The sequence below is a fragment of the Diaporthe batatas genome (genome assembly GCF_019321695.1).
Source record: "Diaporthe batatas strain CRI 302-4 chromosome Unknown Contig00005, whole genome shotgun sequence".
NCBI classification, from domain to species: Eukaryota; Fungi; Ascomycota; class Sordariomycetes; order Diaporthales; family Diaporthaceae; genus Diaporthe; species Diaporthe batatas.
This window is the reverse complement of record NW_025408552.1, coordinates 1,067,642-1,090,822: the sequence shown is the minus strand read 5'-3', so window position 1 is coordinate 1,090,822 and position 23,181 is coordinate 1,067,642. Positions and strand designations below refer to the sequence as shown.

General features: G+C 57.8%; 7 protein-coding genes across 7 annotated transcripts; 3 read left to right on the top strand and 4 right to left on the bottom strand.

The window, feature by feature from the left end:
* Nucleotides 1–1,094: 1,094 nt before the first annotated feature.
* KVR01_004975 (uncharacterized protein) lies at nucleotides 1,095–2,546 on the top strand (the record flags this gene model as incomplete). Its single annotated transcript, XM_044790165.1, has 2 exons — nucleotides 1,095–1,242; nucleotides 1,315–2,546. 2 exons carry the CDS (start codon nucleotides 1,095–1,097, stop codon nucleotides 2,544–2,546), a joined length of 1,380 nt encoding a protein of 459 aa, XP_044645420.1.
* A 730-nt stretch (nucleotides 2,547–3,276) lies between these two features.
* KVR01_004956 (uncharacterized protein) lies at nucleotides 3,277–4,986 on the bottom strand (the record flags this gene model as incomplete). The annotated part of the gene is made up of 1 exon (XM_044795005.1): nucleotides 3,277–4,986. The coding sequence occupies one exon, from the start codon at nucleotides 4,984–4,986 to the stop codon at nucleotides 3,277–3,279; it is 1,710 nt and encodes a 569-aa protein (XP_044645401.1).
* Nucleotides 4,987–5,255: 269 nt separating this feature from the next.
* On the bottom strand, nucleotides 5,256–8,177 carry KVR01_005206 (Golgi transport complex subunit COG4). The gene is made up of 2 exons (XM_044782810.1): nucleotides 6,725–8,177; nucleotides 5,256–6,660 (listed from the first exon to the last, which is right to left on the bottom strand). The coding sequence occupies exons 1-2, from the start codon at nucleotides 8,036–8,038 to the stop codon at nucleotides 5,464–5,466; spliced, it is 2,511 nt and encodes an 836-aa protein (XP_044645651.1). The 5' UTR covers nucleotides 8,039–8,177; the 3' UTR covers nucleotides 5,256–5,463.
* A 148-nt stretch (nucleotides 8,178–8,325) lies between these two features.
* Nucleotides 8,326–12,234, bottom strand: KVR01_005429 (Ca(2+)/Mn(2+)-transporting P-type ATPase PMR1). The gene is made up of 4 exons (XM_044782863.1): nucleotides 11,685–12,234; nucleotides 10,417–11,617; nucleotides 9,032–10,366; nucleotides 8,326–8,962 (listed from the first exon to the last, which is right to left on the bottom strand). Exons 1-4 carry the CDS (start codon nucleotides 11,826–11,828, stop codon nucleotides 8,424–8,426), a joined length of 3,219 nt encoding a protein of 1,072 aa, XP_044645874.1. The 5' UTR covers nucleotides 11,829–12,234; the 3' UTR covers nucleotides 8,326–8,423.
* A 787-nt stretch (nucleotides 12,235–13,021) lies between these two features.
* KVR01_005612 (kleisin alpha) lies at nucleotides 13,022–15,908 on the top strand. The gene is made up of 2 exons (XM_044783057.1): nucleotides 13,022–13,721; nucleotides 13,779–15,908. Exons 1-2 carry the CDS (start codon nucleotides 13,458–13,460, stop codon nucleotides 15,429–15,431), a joined length of 1,917 nt encoding a protein of 638 aa, XP_044646057.1. The 5' UTR covers nucleotides 13,022–13,457; the 3' UTR covers nucleotides 15,432–15,908.
* A 2,443-nt stretch (nucleotides 15,909–18,351) lies between these two features.
* Nucleotides 18,352–21,296, top strand: KVR01_004914 (uncharacterized protein; the record flags this gene model as incomplete). Its single annotated transcript, XM_044793468.1, has 2 exons — nucleotides 18,352–18,403; nucleotides 18,466–21,296. The coding sequence occupies exon 2, from the start codon at nucleotides 19,797–19,799 to the stop codon at nucleotides 21,294–21,296; it is 1,500 nt and encodes a 499-aa protein (XP_044645359.1). The 5' UTR covers nucleotides 18,352–18,403; nucleotides 18,466–19,796.
* A 647-nt stretch (nucleotides 21,297–21,943) lies between these two features.
* On the bottom strand, nucleotides 21,944–22,951 carry KVR01_005467 (uncharacterized protein). The gene has a single exon (XM_044793812.1). The coding sequence runs from the start codon at nucleotides 22,842–22,844 to the stop codon at nucleotides 22,122–22,124; it is 723 nt and encodes a 240-aa protein (XP_044645912.1). The 5' UTR covers nucleotides 22,845–22,951; the 3' UTR covers nucleotides 21,944–22,121.
* Nucleotides 22,952–23,181: the final 230 nt, after the last annotated feature.

Sequence of the window (23,181 nt, the reverse complement as noted above, 5' to 3'; positions counted from 1 at the left end):
GTGAGAGATAGTTGAAACATAAGATCATGTATGCATGTTCCATGCGCAAGAAAGCGTCGCGTCATTGGGGTGTGTTGCAGGCCCGCGTGTGACGCCGCATCCAGCGGCTGCGGCCAGTCTGCCAGTCACGAGGTCAGACTGCTGGGGCAGCCGGGGCCATGTGGACGGGGTACGGCATGTTTGGGGGCACTTTTGGGGGCGCGGTGATCAGCACTTGCACTTGACCAGCTCGCCCCATAGGCCACTTGACAAGGGGCCCCTCCATGTGTCTCTGTCTAAAGGTCCTTCTAGGGTGATCCTACCAAGCGCCGCCTCGTCCCAAGCGACAAAGACACGACAAAGCACGACTACCGTATTTTGGGGTGGTGGTCACGACGGCAGGACGGCTCTTCTGCCCCCATACGGATTCCAGCCTTCTTGGCCTGGCCTATCTGCGCACGCTATCCTGCAAGCCCGCAAGGCGTGATCGGAGGCGGTCTACAACCAACTGTACGGGGTACAGTGCTTTTGTTGAGAGAGTCGTCAGACTCGTCAGGCCCGTCACCGTCACCGTCACCGTCACCCTTCTCGACAACTCCTCTTTCCCGCCCGCTGCTATTCTGGGCAGGAGACCAATCCCGTCACGTTTCCTCCTCCCTTGCCCTGCCTGCCTGCATTCCCTGATTCACCTGCATCTGCATCTGATCCGCATCTGGTGCGTATCCACTGTGGCCCAGGCGTCCACTTACTACCCGTACCTACTCATCCTAGTGTAGTAGTACTGCACTCACTTGGGCATCCACCGCCCCGCCCATATCGATAAAGCACTGCAGATCTGCTTGGACCCACTAAACCCGCCGACCGGGGGCTGGGCAAGGGCACCCAAGGAGGGGTCCCCTTCTATCTACGACTTACACCACCACGTCTCCCTGTGTGCACTGCCGTGCTGCGTAGTGCAACCACAATCGCAGCCAGACATCACCTCATTTCTCCTACACTCTCTCCTCTCCCCTCCCTCTCCTCCGCATTTGCTCAGGTAGAGCCGTTCGTGAGACCACTGACGACTCTCCTCCCTCTCTTTCTCCTATTCGGTCTCGCCCCTTAGAGGATCCGCCATGGCTTCCTCGCAGCAGTACAGCCGTCCAGGCCCCAGCCGCCCCAGCCGCCGTTCCATCCCCAACTCCGATAGAGTTTCAGAGAGCATCGCGCGATCCGATACGAGTCCGCCAACGACATCAGCGTCGCAAACCCAACGCAATGACGGTCAGTCAACAGCAGGCATGATAGACATGCCATACACAATATCAGTCCCCGGTGCTGACACTTTCTCACAAGAATCATGGGTCGAGGTCGCATCCCAGCCGTCTTCCTCGTCTCTCTCCTCCATAGGTGACGAGATCGTTACGACCGGTCTGCGAGTCGGCGCACAGTCGCATCCACACCGAAGACGGCGCTTGCAGCATCACTACTATCAGTCCATGCAGCAAGATGTCGTAAGCCGTGCTGCCGTGCAGACAGCCACAAGTAGTCAGGACGAGTGCACCGAGAGTGAGAGCGAGGACGAACACGTATTGACTTCGTCTACTGAGAACATGGGTGCGAGGACGGGAAATGGACATACTACACTACAGCGGTCCCAGACCGCTATCGGGCCTGGCGCCGACCTCTCCGACTCAGACGACGACAACGGCACTGCTCTAGGCAGACCATCACCGGCACAAGGCTTCCGCCCTCAGCCCAACGCCTTTACGCACCCCCCTGCTCACCTCAGCCACCGTAGCTATTCTACGAGCTCAGCGATACCACCTCACCACCCCGCTGCCAGGACCCAGTCCTACTCCTCCTCCCACAGGTCACACAACCGCGTCCGGGCCGGCTTCATGTCCCCAGCCTACCAGAACAACGAAGATGCCCTGCGTGCATCCCTCACGACGCTTCTCTCCTGCGCCGCGGCAGCCAAAAACCTGCCCGGCAGGCGAAACGTCGCCGCCGAGCCGACTTCTGGGGAGCCGGTCATGGGCGCAGGGGTCGGGCCAGGCAGCCAGCCTATGGAGTTGAGGCTGGTGCAGGAGTCGGAACTGGGCCCGGTGGCCTCGCCGGTGCACGTGTCCCCTGCGCCGAAACACACGTCGCGGATACGTCAGCCCGCGACCCGGACGACGTCCAACTCTAGCGCCCCCGTGTCCGTCTCGTCCAAGGAGGAGAAAGGAAAGCGAGCCGCCTCGACATCGCAGCCAAAATCCCAGCGCGCGGCCAAGAAGAAAAGGGTATCTGCAACAGGCGTAGACGACAACACAGTGACGTGGATAAGCCCTGCCACCTTGACATGGGTGCTTGGTACCGGTGTTGTACTCCTGGTCTCTGTTGTAGGATTTGGTGCGGGTTTCGTTGTTGGGCGCGAAGTCGGCCGGCAGGACATCCTTCACACCATAGGTGGCGGAGGCGCACCGATGAGCCCGGGTGCAAACACGACGTCTTGTGGTGGTGAAGTGATTCGGAGTACCAGCAGCGGGACGCTTAGAAGGTGGCGCTGGGGCTCTGGCATGGGAAGACTCGTGAGCGCCTAGTGGGTGAATTTCATTGAGTTTATACCCATTTGAAACGCGCAATTGCTCAAGTACTGGAGCCGAGGGGACATGAAGAGGCCGAGCAGAACCAAGGCCCACATACGACCACGCCGCATCGAAGCTGGCTGGTTTGGTGGGTCGGCTGGGACGAGTGAAGAAAGCTTAACACCTCAGACTGACTTCGCTTTTCTTTTTCTTTCTGGTTTCAAGGTGGAAGAAGGCGTTCTGCGGATACTTTTGTGTCCGATGCATAAGGGAGACGGATATGCTTTTGGTTTGGTTTGCAAGTTGCAAGACTGGGAGATACCACGCCCGTTCTGTCACGGCCGCTCAGGTCTCACCGCTAATCACCGCGAGATCGTCGATGCGGGCGGAACTGAATAACGAGTACACGATCAGTGGGAGAGCGACGAGCAGGACGGAGCAGGAATAGCATTGGTTTACCTAGGAGTTGATACGATTTAATATTCTTTTCACATGACCACCTAGTGCTCTATATACCTAGGTACGCGTGGTCTCGTCTGACCCTGCGAATAGGCAAATTTGCGCACAGGTTGGCACAGGTTGATTGGAGTGTATTTTCGTCTTATCTAGTGCGCATGCAGTATTCTTCTGGGGGCCTCGCAATGATACCTAGGCATGCTCTTCCCAACATGTATCTGCGGGAGGGCCTGGAGCCTAAGAGTTCCCTGGTACCTCGGGACTTCCGCATGCCCTTGGCCTTCTCCCGCTAGGTTCCAACGACCTGTCCCTCGGAAATTCGGCCCTCGTTCTTCTTCTCACGCTCTCTTCTTTCCTCGATCAATTTCGCGAAACCGATCCCCGTCGCAATACCAGCCAGGTGGGATATCCAGTCCTTCTGACCCGGCAGCTGCCTGAACAGAGGGATCAGGTTCAGACCGATGATCAGCCCGACGATGCCAAGTCCCTGTATACCATTGGCAGGGTCTGGCGGCAGGTCCAGAATCTTGAAGCCCTCGAAGCGGTGGATCCAGAAGTAGCAGCAGATGACGCCGAAGATGGCGCTGGAGGCCCCCAAGCCGTATGTCAGGTGGCGTGTCAGGACGCACTTGTACAGCGAGGCGAGGAAGCCCACGGCGCCCGAGCCCAGGAAGACGGCCAGGTACTCGGCGCGGTTGGCGTCGTGGAGGAGCAGCCCGCCCAGCAGCCAGAACACGAACATGTTCTCGACGAGGTGCGAGGAGGCCTGGTGCGAGAAGATGGCGGCCACGGCGCCCGTGGGCCGCGGGGCCACCATGTCCATGATGGCGTACTTGTTGAGGAACTTCCACGCGCCCATGCGCCGCCACGCGACGAAGACGGCCAGGTTCAGCAGCATCAGCCCGTAAACGGTCGCGTCCGCCTGCGTCAGCCAGGGCGCGAGGAGCCGCGCGTCCTCGGCCGGCGCGCTGTAGCCGCCCGACGCCCACCAGAGCAGCGGGGCCAGCGCGGCCACGAAGACGGTCGTGGGCAGGAGGAGGCGCCACCGGGGTGTCTCGGGCGGGGCCTCGAGGCCCGACGTCGCCTCGGCGCGGTAGGCCTCCTCCTTGGCGCTCATGGCGACCTGCCGGGCGCCGCCGGTCTCGGTGGACAGGCCGCCCCAGTTCTGCTGGCCGGCTTCTTCCTCCTGCTTGCGCTTCTCCTCCAGCGCCTTCTCCTCGGCCTCGCGCCGTGCGACGTTGCGGGCGCGGATCTTGTCGATGATGCTCTCCCCGTAGACGTTGTCGTCGCCCGCCTTCTTATAGAGCGACCAGGGGCTAGACTTGCCGGCATCACTGGTGTCTTTCCCGGCAGCGCCGTCCTCGTTGGCCTCCGACTCGGCGGCGCTCTCCAGAACCCGCAGCTCGTCCTCGGCCCTCAGCCCGGCGTTGGTGATCTCGTCGACGGGCACGTTGGCGCGGAGCCACTCGAGGCCCTGGTTGATCTCCCGGCCCGTGTAGCTGGCGGTGTTTTCCTGCACCTCCGGGTCCTCAAGGCTGCCTGCGACCCTGCGGCCGTGCAGGATCCTGAGCAGCTTGTTCGCCCGGTGGGGCGTCATGTCCGCAGAGCTCCTGAAGATGTCGACTGTGGCTGATCGGTCCAGGTCCTGTTTGGCGAAGGGCAGTCCCTCCTCGTCCGCGTACCCGGGAGGCAGGTCGACGTAGTGTGTCACCACGCGCGAGGAGCCGAAGAAGGTCCTCCTCTGGTGCTCGATGCGCCGCGCCGAGTTGCGCCATGGTTGCTGGGACTGGGGTCGTGTGAGGTTCCTGGCGTGCTCTCCCGGGCCCTGACGCCACGCATTTATACATAACGAGGCACATAGCCGTGCTGGTCCAGAGACGGGCTCAGGGATAATTCCTCTGGATGCCCCGGAGCACACGGCCCGGGCGTGCTTCTGCAGGTTGAGTCTCAGGCCCGGGGCGGCGCGTAGGCCGCAGTTGACACCGAGGAAGGTGCTCATGTCGCCGCAGGTTGTGCGCAATCACGGCACGCCCTCATGCATCCACCTCCATCAAAACAATGCGCGCCAGACTCGCAGGCTGAGGTGGTGTTGTTTCTGCTAATTGGGTGGTTGTCTGGACGGTTCCCATGTCGGATGGTTGACGGCCACTCGAGAAAAATGCCTGCCGCTGCCGCTGCCGCTGCCGCTGCCGCTGCCGCTGCCGCTGGGCCGCCCACCAAGGGCCATGATCCACAGGCAGGGGTCCCACGTGTTGTAAGGTATCTAAGTACCTAGGTACCTAGGTACTTAGTAGACATCCCCTGGCTTGTAAGAAGGCCGGTTCCACCAACTGTTGACACTAATTCACAGACACGGACAGACAAATGAGAACATCTCTACCCTCCTAACATCCCATATACATTTTTTCAGCAATTGAGGTGCCCGCTAATGCTACTTCAACCTGGCGTGTCTTTCTCGATAGGTCTCCATCGCAGCTCATGACCTGACAAAGCTGCGAGCCCTCCTCCTCTCCTCCTCGCTCAGCACCCACTGGATGCCCTCGTCCGAGGGGTCGTTCATAATCTCCTCCCACTCATCGTCCTCCATGTTGGCCACCATCAGCACCTGGCTCACCTTGGCAAACAGCTCCCTGACGCTGTAGTTGCCGCCCTTGGACACCACGTTGACGATGGCGGAGAAGTCGCGCTCCATGCGGATCACGCCGAACGCGTTCGCCCGCCCCGAGTATCCCCACGCCCGCTTCTCCAGCACCCGCGCGAGGTGCTTCGCTGTCAGGTCCAGCAGCGTGCTGAACGTCTTGGGCGTCATGATGCGCGCGATCGGCTTCATTAGCGCGTCCCACCCGTGCTCGAACCGCCGCGCCACCTGGTCCAGCAGCTCGTCCTCGTCTATGTCCTCCGCCGCCGCTATGTCCGCCAGTTCCTCCTCGCTCAGCGTGTAGTCCACCTCGCGGAACGTTTCGGCAAGCACCCGTTGGACCCGGGGCTTGGCCACCTGGTTGGCCAGGACCTGCAACCCCTCGCTCAGCAGCTCGGTGGTCTTCGAGGTGAAGCTGGACAGCAGCGCGTTGAGTGCATTCGTGACAAAGATGACATCATGCTCGAACGGGAATGTGTCCTCAAGCGCCGGCTGCGGTCCTGCGCCGTTGGTTCGTTCTGTCGACTTTCCGAGGAAGGTGAATATGATCCTCTCCAGGTACTCATTGGCCATGTCCAGGCTGTTGATGAGGACAATGAAAGCTATGACCTTGTCCTCTGGAGGTAGTCCTCCTTGCACCACCGGTTTGGGATATGATTCGTCTCGCATCTTTCTCTGCACCATGCCAACAAAATCTGACCCCAGAACCCGGCCGACTGTCGGCAAGACGGAGCCGACAGCCTCTCTCTGGTGTGTGGATAGTGTCTTTTGGATGACGGTGTTGACGATGTACATAACATCATCAACGGCTGAAATTACAAATGGAGGCTGGCCGTCCAATTGTTTGTGCCCGCTGAGTGAGAGCCCGCTGGGCATCTCGTCTATCTGGAATGCCTTTTCCACGGATCTTCTGAAGAAGAACGTGCTCATGACATTGTAGGGTGTGGTAAGCTTTCCCGAGACTTTGCGGCTCAGGTTCGATTTGGTCAAAAGGTCTGGAACATGAAGAGGTGCATCTTGTTGTGAATCGGGCTCCTGGAAGTAAGTCTGTCAGCAGGATACTCCCACGTTGCGGTATGCCTCGGAGCAACCAATTTACCTTGCATTTCCCGGCGATGAAGCGCGAGTAAAGGGACCATCTGCCCAGCATCACAGCGATCTCGTTCAACAGCCCGTCCACTTCTTTCATGTTGACACCCTCGTCCTCACTATTCCTCGGGTCATTCGTCCCGCCCCCCACTGCTGGAGAGTTCACCCTTGATATTCCAGCCATCCCCTTCTGCTGTGGCAAGAAGCTCTGCACCAAGAATGAAAAGGGGTAGCTCTTCACGTCTGTCAGCTTCCTGTCGACGCCCCTGTCGTCACTCCACGAGTCCAGGATGATGCCGCCTTGGACGTCCGCCTCCATCTGCAGTCTCTCGATGACCTTGACCATCTTGCCGGACCCGTAATGTCTCTCGACCAAGCCTCCATGGCTCTCGACGATCTGCGCAATATGCTCGAACAGTTTGGTTATGGCATTCGCGTAGAAGAAGCCGTCCTGTGCGCCATGGCCGCCGGTGCCCGCCTTGAGGGTCTGTCTCGCCGTCCCGGCCACGCCCTGACAGACATATCGGCCGTAGACATCCAGCCCCACGTCGCCCCTACCGATGAGTGGGAACAGCTTGAAGAAGCGCGTGACCTTTGTGCCGTCGCCCTCCTTGGCCGCCTTCTCAAACTCCCTGAGAAACAGCCCACACAGGCTCTCCCTCGCATTCTCGAGCGTGACCCAGGGCGCATCGGGGATCTCGACCGTGGGGACGGTGGCAGCGGCGAAGCCGCCGCGGATGATGTCCTCTGGTATCCTGCTGGCGCGGGCGACGTAGCCGGCGGCGGCCTCCCAGTCCTGCGGGGCGCCCATGCTCCAGACGACACCGCCGACGCAGGCCTTGAGCTCTGCGACCTGCTCGACGACGCGCAGGGTCTCCTCGACGCGCTGCTTCTCGAGGTCGAGCTCGCGCACGCGGCCGGACAGGCGGCCGGCGGTGTGGGCGGCGCCGGCGAGCATGTTGTTGCTGATGGAGCGGGTGGCGATGACCTGGGTGCCCAGCCCGGCGCGCAGGTTGTCCAGGCGCCCCAGGTCCCGGCGCAGGTCGGCCTGGGCGGCGAGGCTCGCCTGCAGGCGGCGGGTGAGGTCGGACTCGCGGGTGTGGAGGGCGGCGAGGGCGGCGCGGACGTCGGCCGGGCTGGTGGCTTCGCGGATGGGGCTTGGCTCGGCCGTCGAGCTCAGGTGGGTGTTGATGCCGGCGGTGCGGGCGGTTATCGAGGGAGAGTGCGGCGGGCTGTTCTTGGTGTTGATGGTGAGGGTGCGCGAGGCCGACCGAGCTCGGCTCGGGTCCTGTGGGGTTGTGGACACGCCATTGAGGGCAGACATTGAGGTTGCCGTGACAGTTGGCGTTGCATGCCTGCCTGTAGAGGAGATGTTCAGGTCACAGCCGTTGCTGCCATCAGCTGCGAGGCTGCGAGGCTGTGAGTTGTCGTTGGGGGTGGATGCTGGACGAGCGTTGAACGAGCTTGGACTGGCCAAGGGAAAGAAGCTACGTACGTAGGTCGACCTGCTGGGGCTGACGGGGTTATGGGGTCCCTCCACGGCAGCAGGGGTGGCCCTGTAGACTGGCCGCGGGTGCTAACATAGTAGACCAGTAATCAAGCCCCACAATACATAGTACATATGTGGTCTATTACAATGCCTCTACAAAATGTATATACAAGCGCTACGCCATGCATAGTACAACTAAATAGGGGGGTGAACGCCCCTCTCACACAGCCTGGCTGTATCCAGTCCCGAGCCGTTTCTTGCCGTACTTCCACCACTTTCTCGCCTCGTCCGCCCAGAAGACGGTGCTGCAGAGCATGACCAGGCCGACCAGGTCATAGAAGCCAAGGGCCTCGGTCTGGAACACCTCCTGCAGCCAGGGGAAGTAGATGACGAGCAGCTGGCCCACCAGGCTCATCGACACGGCCCAGTTGAAGAGCGTGTTGGAGAACAGCCCGACCTCGCCGCGCAGTACAGATTTGGACTCGGACCGGCACGCCAGCGCGTTGAACATGTCGAAGAGCACGAAACATGTGAACGTCATGGTCGTGTCGCGCCGCGTCACCTCGCCGTCCCCGAGCATCTCGTGCGTGTACACCAGCATCGTCCCCAGCATCACGATGAAGGCTGCCTGCGCCACCCGTTGGATGAGCGCCCGCGTCAGTACCGGTGCGCCGCGCCGGCGCGGCGGTCGCTTCATTACATCGGGGTCAACGCGCTCGACGCCCAAGGATTGCGCCGGAGGGCCATCCATGATGATATCTGGCCCGTTTGTCAGCAGGCCCTTCTCTCACACATGCGCTTCTGTGGTCGGTTACGGGTGATACTTACTGATCCAGAGGATTTGCATCGCGTTCAGTGGGGACTTGAATCCCAGAATGGTGCAAATCAAGACCAGGGAAAGGCCAGCTGCGCTTGTGCTCAGTTGGAAGGTCAGGAAGTTCTGGATGTTGTTGAAGATGCCCTTGCCCTCCTCGATGGCGTTCAGGATGGTGGAGAAGTCGTCGTCGGTCAAGATCATGTCTGCGGCCTCCTTTGCCACGTCAGTCCCGTTCTTGCCCATCGCAATGCCAATGTCCGCCTTCTTCAGCGCCGGTGCGTCATTGACACCGTCCCCGGTCATTGCAACAATGTCCCCGCGCGATTGGAGAGCCCTTATAATCTTGAGTTTGTGGTCGGGAGTAGTACGAGCGAAGATGGTGGTGTTCTGCATCGCCTGTGCAAGGTCTTCCTCGGACAACTTGTCCACGTCGCTGCCGGTCAGGACCGGTTTGACCGAGACCTGGCCTGGGCCGTGCTCCCGAGGGGCAGCAATCTCCATTCCGAGTTGCTTGCCAATCGCCATTGCCGTGGTCTCCGCGTCGCCTGTGATCATGATCACCTTGACACCTCCACGCATGAGTCTTCTGATGGACCGGCCAACGCCAGGTCTCGGTGGATCACTCATGCCGACCAAACCGGCGAATGTAAGACTTTTGTATACAGTCTCGTCCTCTTGAAGCCGGGGGCTGGCGCTTCCATCATTCCCGGGAGTCCCACTCCTGGAGGGTACTCCGTTGGACTTGCTCCTGCCAGACCTGTTGACAGGTCCACTGGCAAATGCGATGATCCGGAGCCCCTTCACAGCCATGGCGTCCGCAGCCTGTTGGATCTCCTGTTTGCGAGATGAATCCAGAACAAATTCCCGGCCATCTTTCGACATGTAACTGTCACATGCTTCTAGGACTCGTTCCAGAGCCCCCTTCATATAAGCGAACTCCTTTTCGCTCTTGTCAGACCCAATTGTGACGCCCATCCATTTCCTCTCTGAGCTGAAGGGCGTCTCTGACGTCCGAGTTCCAATCGATTCGCGTACATCGTGCTCACGGAACCTGTCTAGCAAGTCAAGCATAGCGACGTCGGTGGGCTGGCCAACCCAGCGTGTGTAGGTCGAAGGCTCATCCCGGCCTAGAGTCGAAGAAAGTACGGCCTTGGCTGCAGCTCCGTTCTCCGTGTACCGCCTGGCTAGGCGCCCATCATTGGCGATGTTGCCAATGCGTAGAATGCGCAGTGTTGCGGCGTCAGGAGTGACGTCTGTGACTTCGTCATCTGAGTCGACATCAACGACATCCTTCGCACCAAAATACCACATCTTCGAACTTGTCATATGATTCATCGTGAGTGTACCTAGTCCTCTGTCAATCCAGATGTTCTCATCGAGAGCAGGGCATACTTACCGGTCTTGTCTGAGCAGACCACGTTCACAGACCCCAGCGTCTCAACTTTGGGCATTTTGCGAACGATGGCGTTGTGACGGGCCATCCGATGCACACCAAGAGCAAGCGTAACAGTGACAATGATCGGTAGTCCTTCGGGGATTGCGGCGACGGCGAGTGATATGGAGATGGTGAATATGTCAAGAAGCTTTTTACCCTGAAACCAGCCAGCGATGGATATCAGCCCTATGACCACGAATGAGAACTTGCTCAGCTGCGAGCCAAGCTCATCCATGGAGAGCTGGAGAGGAGAGCGAGGGCTCTCGGTGTCGGTAACGCTCGTGGCAATGGTGCCCAATTGAGTGTCCCCGCCCGTCGCGAAGACCACGCCCTGGCCGTGACCAGATTTCACCAAGGTCCCCATATACGCAATATTCTGAGCTTCGTTCGAGTCCTGGCTGGGTTTATCAACCAAGCCTTCCGATGAGCTGGCAAAAGTCGGAGCCGGCAGCTGCAGAGTAGACGTTCCTTGAGCCACCGACGCCACCGCAGCGCGGGACCGTGGCTCGGCAGTCACTTTGATCGGCTCGGTCTCTCCAGTGAGGTTGGATAGATCGACGGTCAAGTCGGCGGCTTTTGTTACGCGCAGATCGGCTGGGATGCGGTCGCCCGTCGTGAACATGACCAGATCCCCTGGTACCAAGGTCCCGGCCATGACTTTGGAGGATGTGGCTTCAAGAACCTCTTCGGCTGGCGTGGGGGCGCCTGACGACCCGTCCTCTTCCAGTCCATCTTCGCCAGCCGGTTGCCATGTCGGTGTCTTGGGGCCAGAGCCCGTCTTGGCCGGCATGCTCCTGATCAAGTGCGCATGGTTCGGGACAAGATGGTTGAGGGCCTCGATGGACTTTTCGGACCGGTATTCCTGCACAAACCCGACGCTGACAACAATAGTTACAGCGATGGTTATACTGACGGCATCGTCCACATTTCCCACGAGAACAGAAGCCCCGGCGGAAGCAAGGAGGAGAAGAATCAAGGGCTCTTTGAATTGACCTAGGAATCGAAGCCACAACGGCTCGGGAGGCTCGTGGGGTATTTCATTGGGTCCGAAGTCTCTCAGTCGCGACAAGGCTTCTGCGGGCGTGAGGCCATTTGTCAGGGATGTCCTGAGGCGCGAGGCACTTTGGGCGGCAGTCAGGCAGGAGAACTCGTCGGCGACGCCCTGTACAAGACCCGGGTTAGCTTGTAATTCAGACCAAAGCGATAGGTGTGCTTTGTCGAGGACGAACCCTAGACTGCGCCGACGTTGTGCGCGGATATCCTGGGGATCTGGAACGTGACCGATCGGCGTCGGCCCAGGGAGATAATTCGATGGATTTGCTCGACTCGTTGAAGATTGGCAGGCTTGGGGAGTCTCCAGTGAATCTGTCCATGTTCTCGCGAGATCAAGACCGGGGAGCTCAAAGGTTGCGCCGAAGGGTTCGAGAGGGACCTCGCCGGCCGAGTCGATCGGCTTCGGGGAGTTTCCTTTCGAGACGGGCACGGGTCACGACTGGGGATCCAAAATGCTGCAATGCTGGGGCAGCCGCATTAAAAGACGTGTAGGTATCGCAGGGCGGGCGGCATTGTTCGACGGGATTTTCTAGGGCTCGAATGCAATCTGAGTAGGCACCAACACGCGCAAATGCAGGGGGAAAAAAGGTCCGCTCCAGAGCTATTGTGGACAGGAAGGTCGAAAGAGATGGCGCTGACGTGTAATGTTGAGCGTTTGCGGAGGGTTCTTGAATCCTGGAGTCTGGCCAGTCGATCCGAACCGAGTCGGGTCGAGGCTGAATCCACCTAAGCTTCTTGCACGTCAGTGCGCAACGCGGCGCAGGCTCGAGTTGCCTGCAGGACCAGAATAGTGGAAACTGATAGGTACCTGGGGGGGGGGGGGGGATCCAGGCACATGCATCTAGATGCGGCCTAGTAACAATTTCGACTCTACCGCTGCCATGCCATCAAAAACAGGATGAATATCTACACACCCGACCGACATTTGATACATACTGTACTCCAGATCTCATTTGTTGCTGCTCTACCTATCCAGCCAGGTACCGGAACGGAACATGATGCTCGGCAGCGTTTGAAGTGGTGCGTCCATTCCCGCGTCATGGTAGCGCATTCACCTTTTATGGGCGAATTGTTCGCTTTCAGTTCTTGATGGGATAATCGATGGCCATCCGCCTGCTATATATGAGAGTAACTAGAGGAGGCAACATACTACAGAGCAAACTGTTACGGGGCCCTCTTTGGGATCACTTCCAACAAGATTCAACACCTTATTTGTCTACTATGTGATGATTCCTCTGGAATAACCTCTAACAAGACACCCCCCCACAGGAAGACTACCTGCCAGGTACATGATTGACTTTAGCTTTTAGGACCTGGGCTTTGGGTTGACTTGCATGCTGTTGCAGGCATTTGATACCGAGTCGATGCTGCCAAGGATATGTGACATCCGGCAGCGACGGCCACCCCGTTTGGGACAACAAACCCGAACCCTGACACAATGGTGGTACCCTCCTGGGGTAGCATCCTTTGATGAAGTGTTGACCAGCCACTCAATTCTTGCAGGGGCCCAGCCGCCGTTTCCATTTTGCAGGCAGGGTCTTAACCTGGAAGAACAACACGCAACACCGCCAGTCTCCGTCTCCCTCCCCCTCTCCATCTAATCCTCATTGCTATCCATCCCGCCGCCCCCCAGCGGTCCGCACCAAAGCTGTCGCAACCCACTCCAGCGTCTCTTGATTGCTGATCGCGGCGCTCTTTCGTGCTTCCCGATCTTTCAACCACATCATACGCGTGCTGCGCGGTTTTTGCTAGGCCCGGTCGTTTGTGTGGTCGGATTCACGCGCCTGGCTACACGCGACGTCTTGTTGCCCTGCGAACCCACCTTTCCTGCGCGTCGGCGCGTCAAGCATTTATCGACTAGCTCAACATCGTCTGTTACAATTTAGCACCTGCTATCGCTTCAGTCCTCGTCGGACCCCCTTGGACGTCGCTGCGACGCCGTCGCGACCATGTTCTATTCCGAGACCCTCCTCCAGAAGACCGGGCCCCTGGCCCGCGTCTGGCTCTCTGCCAACCTGGAGCGCAAGCTGTCCAAGCAACATATCTTGCAGTCAAACCTCACCGAGAGCGTCGAGCAGATCATCACACCCAGTCAGGCCCCCATGGCGCTGAGGTTGACGGGTCAGCTGCTTCTCGGCGTCGTCAGGATTTACAGCCGCAAGGCGCGATACCTGCTCGACGACTGCAACGAAGCCCTGATGAAGATCAAGATGGTGGGTCCATCAGTCTCAAATACATAGCCGTTGCATGCCCAGCTGACATCATCACAGGCCTTCCGCTCTTCAGGAAACAATGATATTCCTGCCAACTTACAGGTACCAAACAGGGAGTCTCTTTTGCTTCCTGATCGTATTACGCCCTATGACAACCTCGACCTGCTCCCAGCTCCTGATGTCGACTTGCTGCTGAGCACACAAGACCTTGATGTCGGCTCTCAACCTATAGGCCGCAAAGGTCGCGTTAGCAACAGAGACATCAACCTGCAGGAGGACTTCAACAACAGCCAGTTTCTGCAGGACGGACTGGGAAAGGATGACGGACTGGCTTTGGCCAATGTGGATGACCTGGACCTGGACCTTGACTTCGGTATGGACATCGACGAGGGTCCAACCAGGATGACCGTGGAAATGGGTCGTGAGGCCCCCGCTGCTCGTGGTGTCGAGGACGACATATTCAGCGAGTTCGACCTGCCCCAGCCCACCAAGGATAGAGACCACGACCAGTCCACTGCGCTTGGTTTTGGCGACAACGGAGTGCGCATTCACGACGATGACGGAGACATCTTGATGGGGGATGATGATTTCCGACTGGACCTTGGAGACCAGTCTGCCATGCACGACCGCGGAGCTGAGGTGGCTCGAGCCCGAATCTCCGAGTCACCGCTCTCGGACATTGACGAGGAGTTCGCTAAGGAAATCGAGATTGAGTACAGTCGGCACGCCAACAACACGGACATGTACGAACCGAACGACGACGAGGAGTCGGCAATGGTGCGGAACGCGCCTCAGAGGTCCAAGAAGAGAAAGATCATTGCGCCTGACGAGCAAACCATGCTCACTGGGGCTGTGATCAAGGAGCAACAGTCGAAGCACGATAACATCCTCAAGCCCCAGGTGTTCTTGCCTCGCGACCCTTACCTGCTGGCATTGATGGAGATGCAGAAAAACGGCGGGTTCGTTTCCAACGTCATTATGGACGGCCAGAGCGCGACCTGGGCACCAGAGCTGAAGGGTCTGCTTTCATTGGACGCGATTCGTGCGCCCACTGACCTGAAGAGGAAGCGGGATAGTGGTATCGCAGACATGGATGTTGACGGCGAGCAGGGCACGTCCAAGTCGCCGCGGCTCGAGATTGATCAGGATGACCCATTCGCAGTTGGTGCCACGGATCTCGGTAACCAATCTGTGGCAGCTGATGGCACGATACTTGAAATTGAGGGTGACGACGACTTGGCCAACTACGATGACGAGGGATCTGCCCTGCCAAACTTTGACGACACGACAGCGCCAATTGTCCACCCAGCAGACAACGGGCCAGTCTCGGTTGGCACCAAGCACGCCGTGCACATCCTACGAGACCTATTTGGCGATGAGGCCGCCACAAGCGCAGAGAAGCGCAAGAAGGCATCCGTCGTATTCCAAGAGCTCTTGCCGGAGAAGAGGACGACCAAGGCAGACGCGACCAAGATGTTCTTTGAGTGCCTGGTGCTTGCCACCAAGGACGCCATCAAAGTCGAGCAGCCGGATGGATCTCTCGGCGGGGCCATCCGCGTGAGAGGCAAGCGAGGTCTGTGGGGTGCGTGGGCAGAGCGCGAGGCCGGCGGTGAGATGGACGAGCAGGCTGAGGCGAACGAGGCTCAGGCTCCGAACCAGCCGCAGCCGGCAATGGAGAGCGGCTCAGCTGCCGTCCCCGTCTCGGCATAGGAAGGCACCAGCACCCGCACGGGCTAGATATTGCATCCTCGGGCGAGAATGGCGCCCGGCGGCTTCTTTGTACAAATATGGGTTTTCAAAGGGTTATGGGTCGCGGCCCCCGTGGGCCTTGTTTATCACACGACCAGGTGGCGTTAGGCGTGGTGGAGGAGATACCAAGTTCTCTGGGCAGCTGTTTATGGTAGGTTCTCTGGTTGGTCGAAGGATGTTCAGGATAAAAACTTTGGCCGGCTTCAGATGTTTCTCTTTTCCCAACCCTGTTCACTGGACCGCGGTTGGTTTCGAGTCCGCGTTCTCATTCTACTTTATGCGGCAGGTTTTGGAAAAGTGGTTTCTCTTCAAGATGACAAGCAGCAAGATTTCAGCATTCGAAGGGCTTTGTGTAGCACAGTAGGGAATGGATTAGATAGTCATAGTCAGTCGGTCGGTCAATGGCCAAGCATCATCTGATCAAGCGGATTGGAAAAACATGGGCATCATCATCCTATATGGTCCGTTGTGCGTAGTGCCCCCGATAATCAAGGTTCTGACGAAGGATGATCATCCGTGGTGTCCCCTGCCCGTGATCAGCATAGTTGATAATGTATGGCGACCCTGCCAAATGATGATGCTCTCTTGAGCAAGACCGTGGCCTGCGCCAGAAGTGGACGCAGATGCCCGCGCAGCCCGGCATTCTTGTTGCTCCAGTGACAGGCAAGGAGAAGGGTAAGTCGGCACTGGCCCTGCAGTAGTCGCATGGTCATGTGAAGCCCAAGCTGGATTTTGGCTTTCCGACGGGAGTGAAACAGTGGGAACAGGCTGACAGGCTCTCAGCCTCTCTCGTTGACGGGGTCGTCGGTGTCCTCGTTGCACCGGGGCATGCGGCGCTACTGTGGTTACAATGGTCATCCTAATCGGTCACCCTAATCAATTGGAGGCAGCCTAGACGATCCCCCGCATCTGGGCTAGCTGTCTGGCTGTCTGGCTGTGCCATGCTTTTTCCGACGTGACACTTTTTGGGCCGCCTGGTCGCCTGAGGTTTGTCCCAGAACCAACCTGGCATGCTTGGGTGTCATCGGGCGCGGCTGCACGCGCAGCCATCCAGCCGGGGAGGGTTTTTGGCTTCTGACCACCTAGATTCCCATGCGCTGGCGTTTCTGGTCCGGATAACCCAACCGACGAGGCAACCATCTGACCTCGTAAAGTTGGAGGCGCGCGCAAGATGTGGAAATGACGGGACGGCGTTGCACGTCCCTGCACTGGGAGCGGGTGCCGAGGACAGCTGTGGGAAAAAGTCTGTTCTCAGCAGACAATAAAACTAGGGCTTTAGCACAACTGATAGACAGGTGTTAGCGTTTGGGCAGGTTGGTTAGTTTGGAGATGGTTTGATTGCAATCGGCAGCATCTGAAACATATGCAGTCTGTCTGTCTGTCTGTCTGTCAGATCAGATGCCTATCAACCCCAGGCACCCTGCTGCAACAATCCGGTGGAGGCGGCACCTGCTGTAGCAACGGGTGGGATACACATGCGTGGGCAGCGTGGGTGTCACAGGGTACTTGTGGTGTGGTGGGCTTGTGGCTGGTTGAGGGCGGAGGCGGGTGGGTGGAGGGGTGAGGGATGAGGGGTGAGGGATGAGGGGTGAGGGGTGATGGATGGCCCAGGATGGGTGATGTGATGGGAGATGGACCCAGCAGCTCGGATGGGCTTATTATGGGCATGGCCGCAAGAGTCGGCCCGGGGAAGCTCCATTGGCAGCGCTTGGCCCTGGCAGCAGCCCTGGCAGCCCAACCCACCTAGCTGCAGATGCAGGCACCCCTCAGGTCCTGGCAACCCGTCAGCCCGTGCACCCGTTGTACTGTGGTACTATCAGGACTATGTGGTGTGTAGAGCGCTGTTTTGCGCCGGTGGGGACGGGCAGTTGCGGGTACTATAGTGCAACTTCTGGGTACACTTTGGATACCACCCAACCCGCCATTACCCCTGCCCCCTTGGGACCCTTGAGTCCTTGACGTGAGATCTGGGGCGGTCTGCGGCCTGCGTCCTGCGGCCTACGGCCTGCATGTGTGGGCTGGGCTGGCTGGGGTCCCTTCTATATCCCCGATGGGCCCTCGCTTATACACGAATACGAGGGTGTGTAATACAACAAACAAGGGAGTAAGGTACTTTTACTTAAAAGTATCTAATATATTACTCCTAAGCAACCATTACTATAAACTTTAAATTCAATTTTAAATTCAACCTTAACTTTAAAGTAATAATTTTTAGCTAAAAGATTAAAGGGGCTCTACCTAAAAGGGTTAGTCACTAATAGCTATACAGCCCTTATTAAGGTTATTTGCTCTATAACTAGTACCCTTAAGGAGAGAAGTAGGGAGAGAGAGAGAAAGAGAGAGAAAGAATTTAGTGGTTTTAATGTTTTTTAGTGGGAGAAAAAGAAGAGAAGAGGAGGAAGTTAAAGATAGGAGTTAACTTTAAGGCCTTCCTACCTTACTTACTATATAAAGTCCCTAAGTAATCTCTTAGTAATAGTAAAGATTTTTAAATATATTAAGGCTAGTTAATAAAAATAAATAATAAAAAAAAGGGAAATTATATATTTAGAGGGATGAGAAAGTTAGTAATAGTATTAAAAATATAAATAGAGAGGTACTTTATCCTTCCTATCTATTAAGTACGCTCTATATTAGATTTAGGTGGTGTAGTTGCTTAAGGTCTGGGCACGAAGTAGTATGTACTCAAAATACAGGTTGGGGATTTAGAAGATACCCTGGCTGGGCTGGGCTGTCTCATTCGGGTTGCTTGTGTCGTGCTGCCCGTATACTCCGTCCCCGTACCCTTACCAGAAAGGGTAGTCTACCTGTCTACCTAGGTGGGCGATCGGCGCGAGGGCAAGGGAACCAAGACTCTCAAAGACCCGGCCCGTGGTCTCTTTTTTTTTGTTTGCCCAGCCAGAATTCGCATTCGTTGTTCCTGCCATAGAGAGGTTGGTTATCTGTCCACGTAGTCCACTTATTATTACCCTGGGTACTTGCTTATCATTATTAGTCTTGTCTCATTCCCTCAATTCGTTCAGCATGCAACTCTGTCACCTGCCGCTGATAATCCAACTCACTTGCTCGCTCGACTGAATAAATTAACCTACTGGCTGGGCTCACGTTACCTACATCACCTCAACAACCCGGGTCGGGCGTATTCCTCTCCTGCATCTATCCTCTGCTGCCATTTTGCCATTTATGGGTCCCCGCCCCTCCCCTCTTTCGCTGCCATCTTTCTGAAGCACCCAGCCCAGTCCCTGTCCCCGGCCCCTTAGCCCAGACTCGGAGGCGAAAGCAGCCCCGTCCCCTCGGTGCCCTCTTTCCCTCTTTCCCTATTTACCTGGCCCCCTTTTTTATTATTATCTACTGTTATCTCTCTCCCCTCTGCCTCTCTGGCGCCGCCTTCTATCTTCTCGGTCTTGTTCCTCGTCCTACCGGCTGGCTAATAAGCCCGTCGCCTCTGCGCCTCAACCCCGTACCAATTTGCCTCGTCACTCTCGTCTCCTGACCCGGGCTTCCAGGCTGCCAGGCTCGCCGTCCCCTCATCCACTCACCGACGCAGGGCCAAGCGTACGAGATTGCCACGAGCGGCATTTCTTGAAACCCGTACTTCGAAACACAGAACTCACCACCGACACCACGCTGCATTTTGCCACCTATCCTCATCAGTCGCAGCCGGCCGATTCCCGGAGCCGACTGTTTACTTTCCGACTCGCTCCCCCCGTGCACCTGCACCTGCTCCTGCGCTACTTTTCGTGCAGCCGCATCTCCGTCTTCATCAGTTCCAATCTCCGTCTCAGTGATCTCATTCCCGCCTGTTCTCTCCCTCTCTCCATTGATCCTTCCCGACAGACTGTGCCCTGTTGCATGGGAACCAAGACGGCGCATGCTTGTCTGTCGCCGATCCACGGTCATCGCCATTTCGTTGCCCAACTGACCTCTTGGCCTGACTCAACTTTTCCTGGGAAACACCTCCTATGCAGCATTGAAACCGTCATCTCCCTTATGCCAGCAGCCCCACAGCGTATTATAGCAACTCCAACTACTCAATCCCCTGTGCCGCCCGCATTCCGTTCCGAGGCACGCTCGCGCGCCACCCATGCTGCGCACCCGGCCTGTCCTCCCTCTCCCAAAACCTGCAGAGAGCCATCAATGCATGATTGACTGAGCCCTATGCCCTACCACTCTTGGTCCCGACTTTCTTTACACGCCGATCCGCTCCAGCGGGGGGTTGGGAACTTTGGGATCATCCACACCTACGACATCTGAGGCGGTTCTTGCGGTGCTCGTACAGGTACCTTGTACCACGTACCTGGGGCACGCGACTCTACGCAACCCCCCATGACCTCCACCCAAATCGTCACCATCAAAATGTCCGACCACGATGATAACCACATCATCGATCATAACGGCGGTCTCGTCGCCGCCCTGCGTTCCGTGTGGTTCTACTATATAGCGTGCACACCATGCAGGAAGGTCGGCCACCGTCGCGAGACCCGCAAGGAGGCAGCGCGAGAAAGGGGCCTGAAGGCGCGCTTGGAGATGGAACAGCCCGGGCTCTACAGACACCCAAACCCCGAGAACACAAATGAGTACTGGATGGAGGACATCAGGATGGGCCCAAGCCTGCCCAAGAAGACCCCAAACGGCAAGAATCAGAGCCAGGGAAAGATGAACGGTGCCGGGCCTGCGGGTGCCGCCGTGGACGGATCCCAGTTGGAACGAGGGCTCACCAACGGCAGCAGTGCAGCATTCCAAGGCAACGACACCCCCGGAAGCCCTACCGTGGTAGCCGCAGACGACCTCGAGGCGAGAACGACGCTGTCCATGTCCGTGGCAGACTCAGCGGACCTGGAGTGGAATCACAAGAGATACCAGAGAGAGGACGAGGAGCTGTGGGGCCACCAGATGTACAACCGGGCCGGCCAACGACTTCGCGAGGTAATAACAAAGGGTCGTGATACGGCTGGCAGGCTGTTCGACACCAGGACCGGCCGCGAGCGCGAGATTACCGAGGAGGAGCGACAACAGTTCTACGGCGAGTACTACGGCGCACCGAGGAACCCGCCCGTCAACGACTACCACCCACCAGTCGTCAGCAGCAGGCCCGCGCTGAAGGGAGAGTTCCGGTGGATGCTGCAGCCGCCTCCACCGGCCAAGGTCATGGAGGGCAAGGTGCCGGTGAGCAGGAGCGGGTCCAAGACAAGCGTCAACAGCCGCAGGACGCAGGCCTCGCTTGCCAGCAAGGAGGAGCTCGGGCTGGGCAAGGCGCTTGGGGAGAAGCTCGTCAAGGATAAGATCCGCAAGGGGGAGAAGCCCTCCGAGGCAGAGCTGACCGTCATCACCGGGCCAAGGCCTAACAGCAGCCGTAGGACAAAGACGGCGTCTACGATGAGCAGCATCCCCAGCCAACGCTCCACCAGGAGCCGAAGCAACACTACGGGCTCTGAGTCTTCGGACACAATCTACGAGCGCCGCAGGAAGAGGAGACTGGCCAAGCAGAAGGCCTCAGAGGAAGCTGGCTCAGAGGCCGACAATGAGACCGACACCGAGGACCAGAGTCGACTTGAGCGACGCGCCTCGCAGAGGCCAAAGCTGCAAACCATCGCCAGCTCCGACCTGGCCAGCAAGAAGTCCGACAACAGCGAGAACATGCGCCCCTCCAAATTGGCCCCGATGAGCGAGCCATCTTTGGCCCCGAGCCCCATGTCTAAGGGCCCATTGGAAGACATCACCAACACCGCCAACCAATCACCTGCGCCTGCCTCGCCCGTGGCAACCCCTCTGGCGGACAACAAGCCCGCCACCGCATCTGCAGATAGTGGGCTCGCAATGGCTTAGGTGCCCGGGTGCACAGTCTCATGACGTATTTTTACCTGCATTATGGTGTTTTGGGCTTTTTTTTTTTCTTTTCAAGATTTTGGACCTTTTCCTTTATTCGCTTCCGTTGTGCATATTTGAGCCCCTCTGCTGCAGTCGCTGGGGGAGGGGATTCGTTATTTCTGCATCGTTTTACTGCATGGCTGGCTGGCACTGCATGGCAAGGCTGTTCTTACATCACTTTGCAAGGCGTCGTGGGGGCGATCATGTCTTTCCGGAGTGAGGAGCAAGCTGCACGGGGCCAGGAGCTATATGGCCCAGAGATTAGAAGTAGCTCGAAGATGCTCGGCTGGCGAAGAAGTGCGAACTGCAGATGTTAGGACCGGGAGCAGAACGAGATTGGGGGATAGAGAAGGGGTGGAAGAAGGGAGGAAAGAGAAAAGCTCAAGCAATACAAAACCTCCTTTGACCTGCATTCGTCTTCATGGCCGTATCTATAACCGCATTCGCATCCATCGCATCCGCCTTAGGTAGTCAGTTCCTCATGAACGTTGGGCGATCGACTCTAAACGCCTATTTACTTGATCTGAGCAAACTAGGCCATTCAATATGGAACACGCGCATCTCACCCCAGACTTGGGTAGACCGAGCTTAGTTGTGGACCAGAGTTGTGGCCATAGTATTGTGATCTCATTGTCCGGGTATCGAACGCGACATTTCCCATTTGCCCTCCAGCTGTCGGGGCCAGACCGTGGCCTCCTTCGCTTTTCCCCTCAAACGCCTATGATGCTCCCTTATGACTAGCAAACATGAACAAAAACCATTCATCATAGATCCTGCCGGTTATCACAAATGCAAGCCCCCGTCCTCGTCGTCATCGTCCTCCGCGAGCCGCTCCTCTAGCCTGCGACGAAGCTCCTCGTCCGTGAGCCTCCCGCCGCCGCCGCTGCCACCACCGGCGCCGTTCGTCTGCATCGGTGCCGCACCGCTTCCCTGCCTGTTGGGAGTGGCATCCATATGTATCTCGCCGTTCCTGATGACGCCAGTCTGGAACGTCCCGTCCTCCCAGGGGTTGCTACCACCACCACCACCACCACCCCTCGACGGAGCGGCGCCCTCAGCATGGCCATTCGCCCCGTTCACAGCCGCCGCCCCGGGCACCCCAGCCGCGGGAGGAGGAGCAGCAGCCGCGGGGGCCACGCCGACACCAGGCTCGTCGTCCTCGAGCTCGTCCTTGGCCTCAAACTCCCTCCAGCTCATGCCCCTGCCCTCGACCTCGGCGCGGACGAGCTCGATGCGGCCCCTCATCCGCTCTATGACGGCCTCGTTCTCGCGGATCGCCTCGGCGCAGTCGGCGTCCGGCTCGCCCGGGGACCCGCCGATCGCGGCCACCGCCCCCTCGGCAAAGGGCCGCAGCTGCGCGTTCGAGTGCGCCAGGTGCGCCAGGCTGTTGCGGATCTCGAGCACCTTCAGGTGTAGGGAGGCGGGCGAGAGGTCCTTGAGCGCGGCGGCGAAGCGGGCTGGGGTTATGGGCGCTGTTATGTCTTGGGGCTGGGTGGGACTGGCCATCTTTTGTTTGGCTTTGTGGTGCTGTTTGGGTAGGTTCGGTTTTTGAGTTGGGGGAAGGGGGGGTTGGTGGTGGGTTCGATTTGTTCGGCGGTCCTGGGAGCGAGTGGATTGATGGGTATTATATGGTCTTCTGCTGGTGTGCTACAGTAGGCGAGATGTAAGGAACTTTTATAGAGGAGTAAGTACAATAGTGTGGGGCATAGTTATTTATAAATAATTATTAAATTTTAAAATAGTAGGGTTATTATTTTAATATAAACTTATATATTTAATTATTATATACTACTTTTAAATATTTAAAAATTATATTAAAGTTAAAATATTTAAATATTTTTAA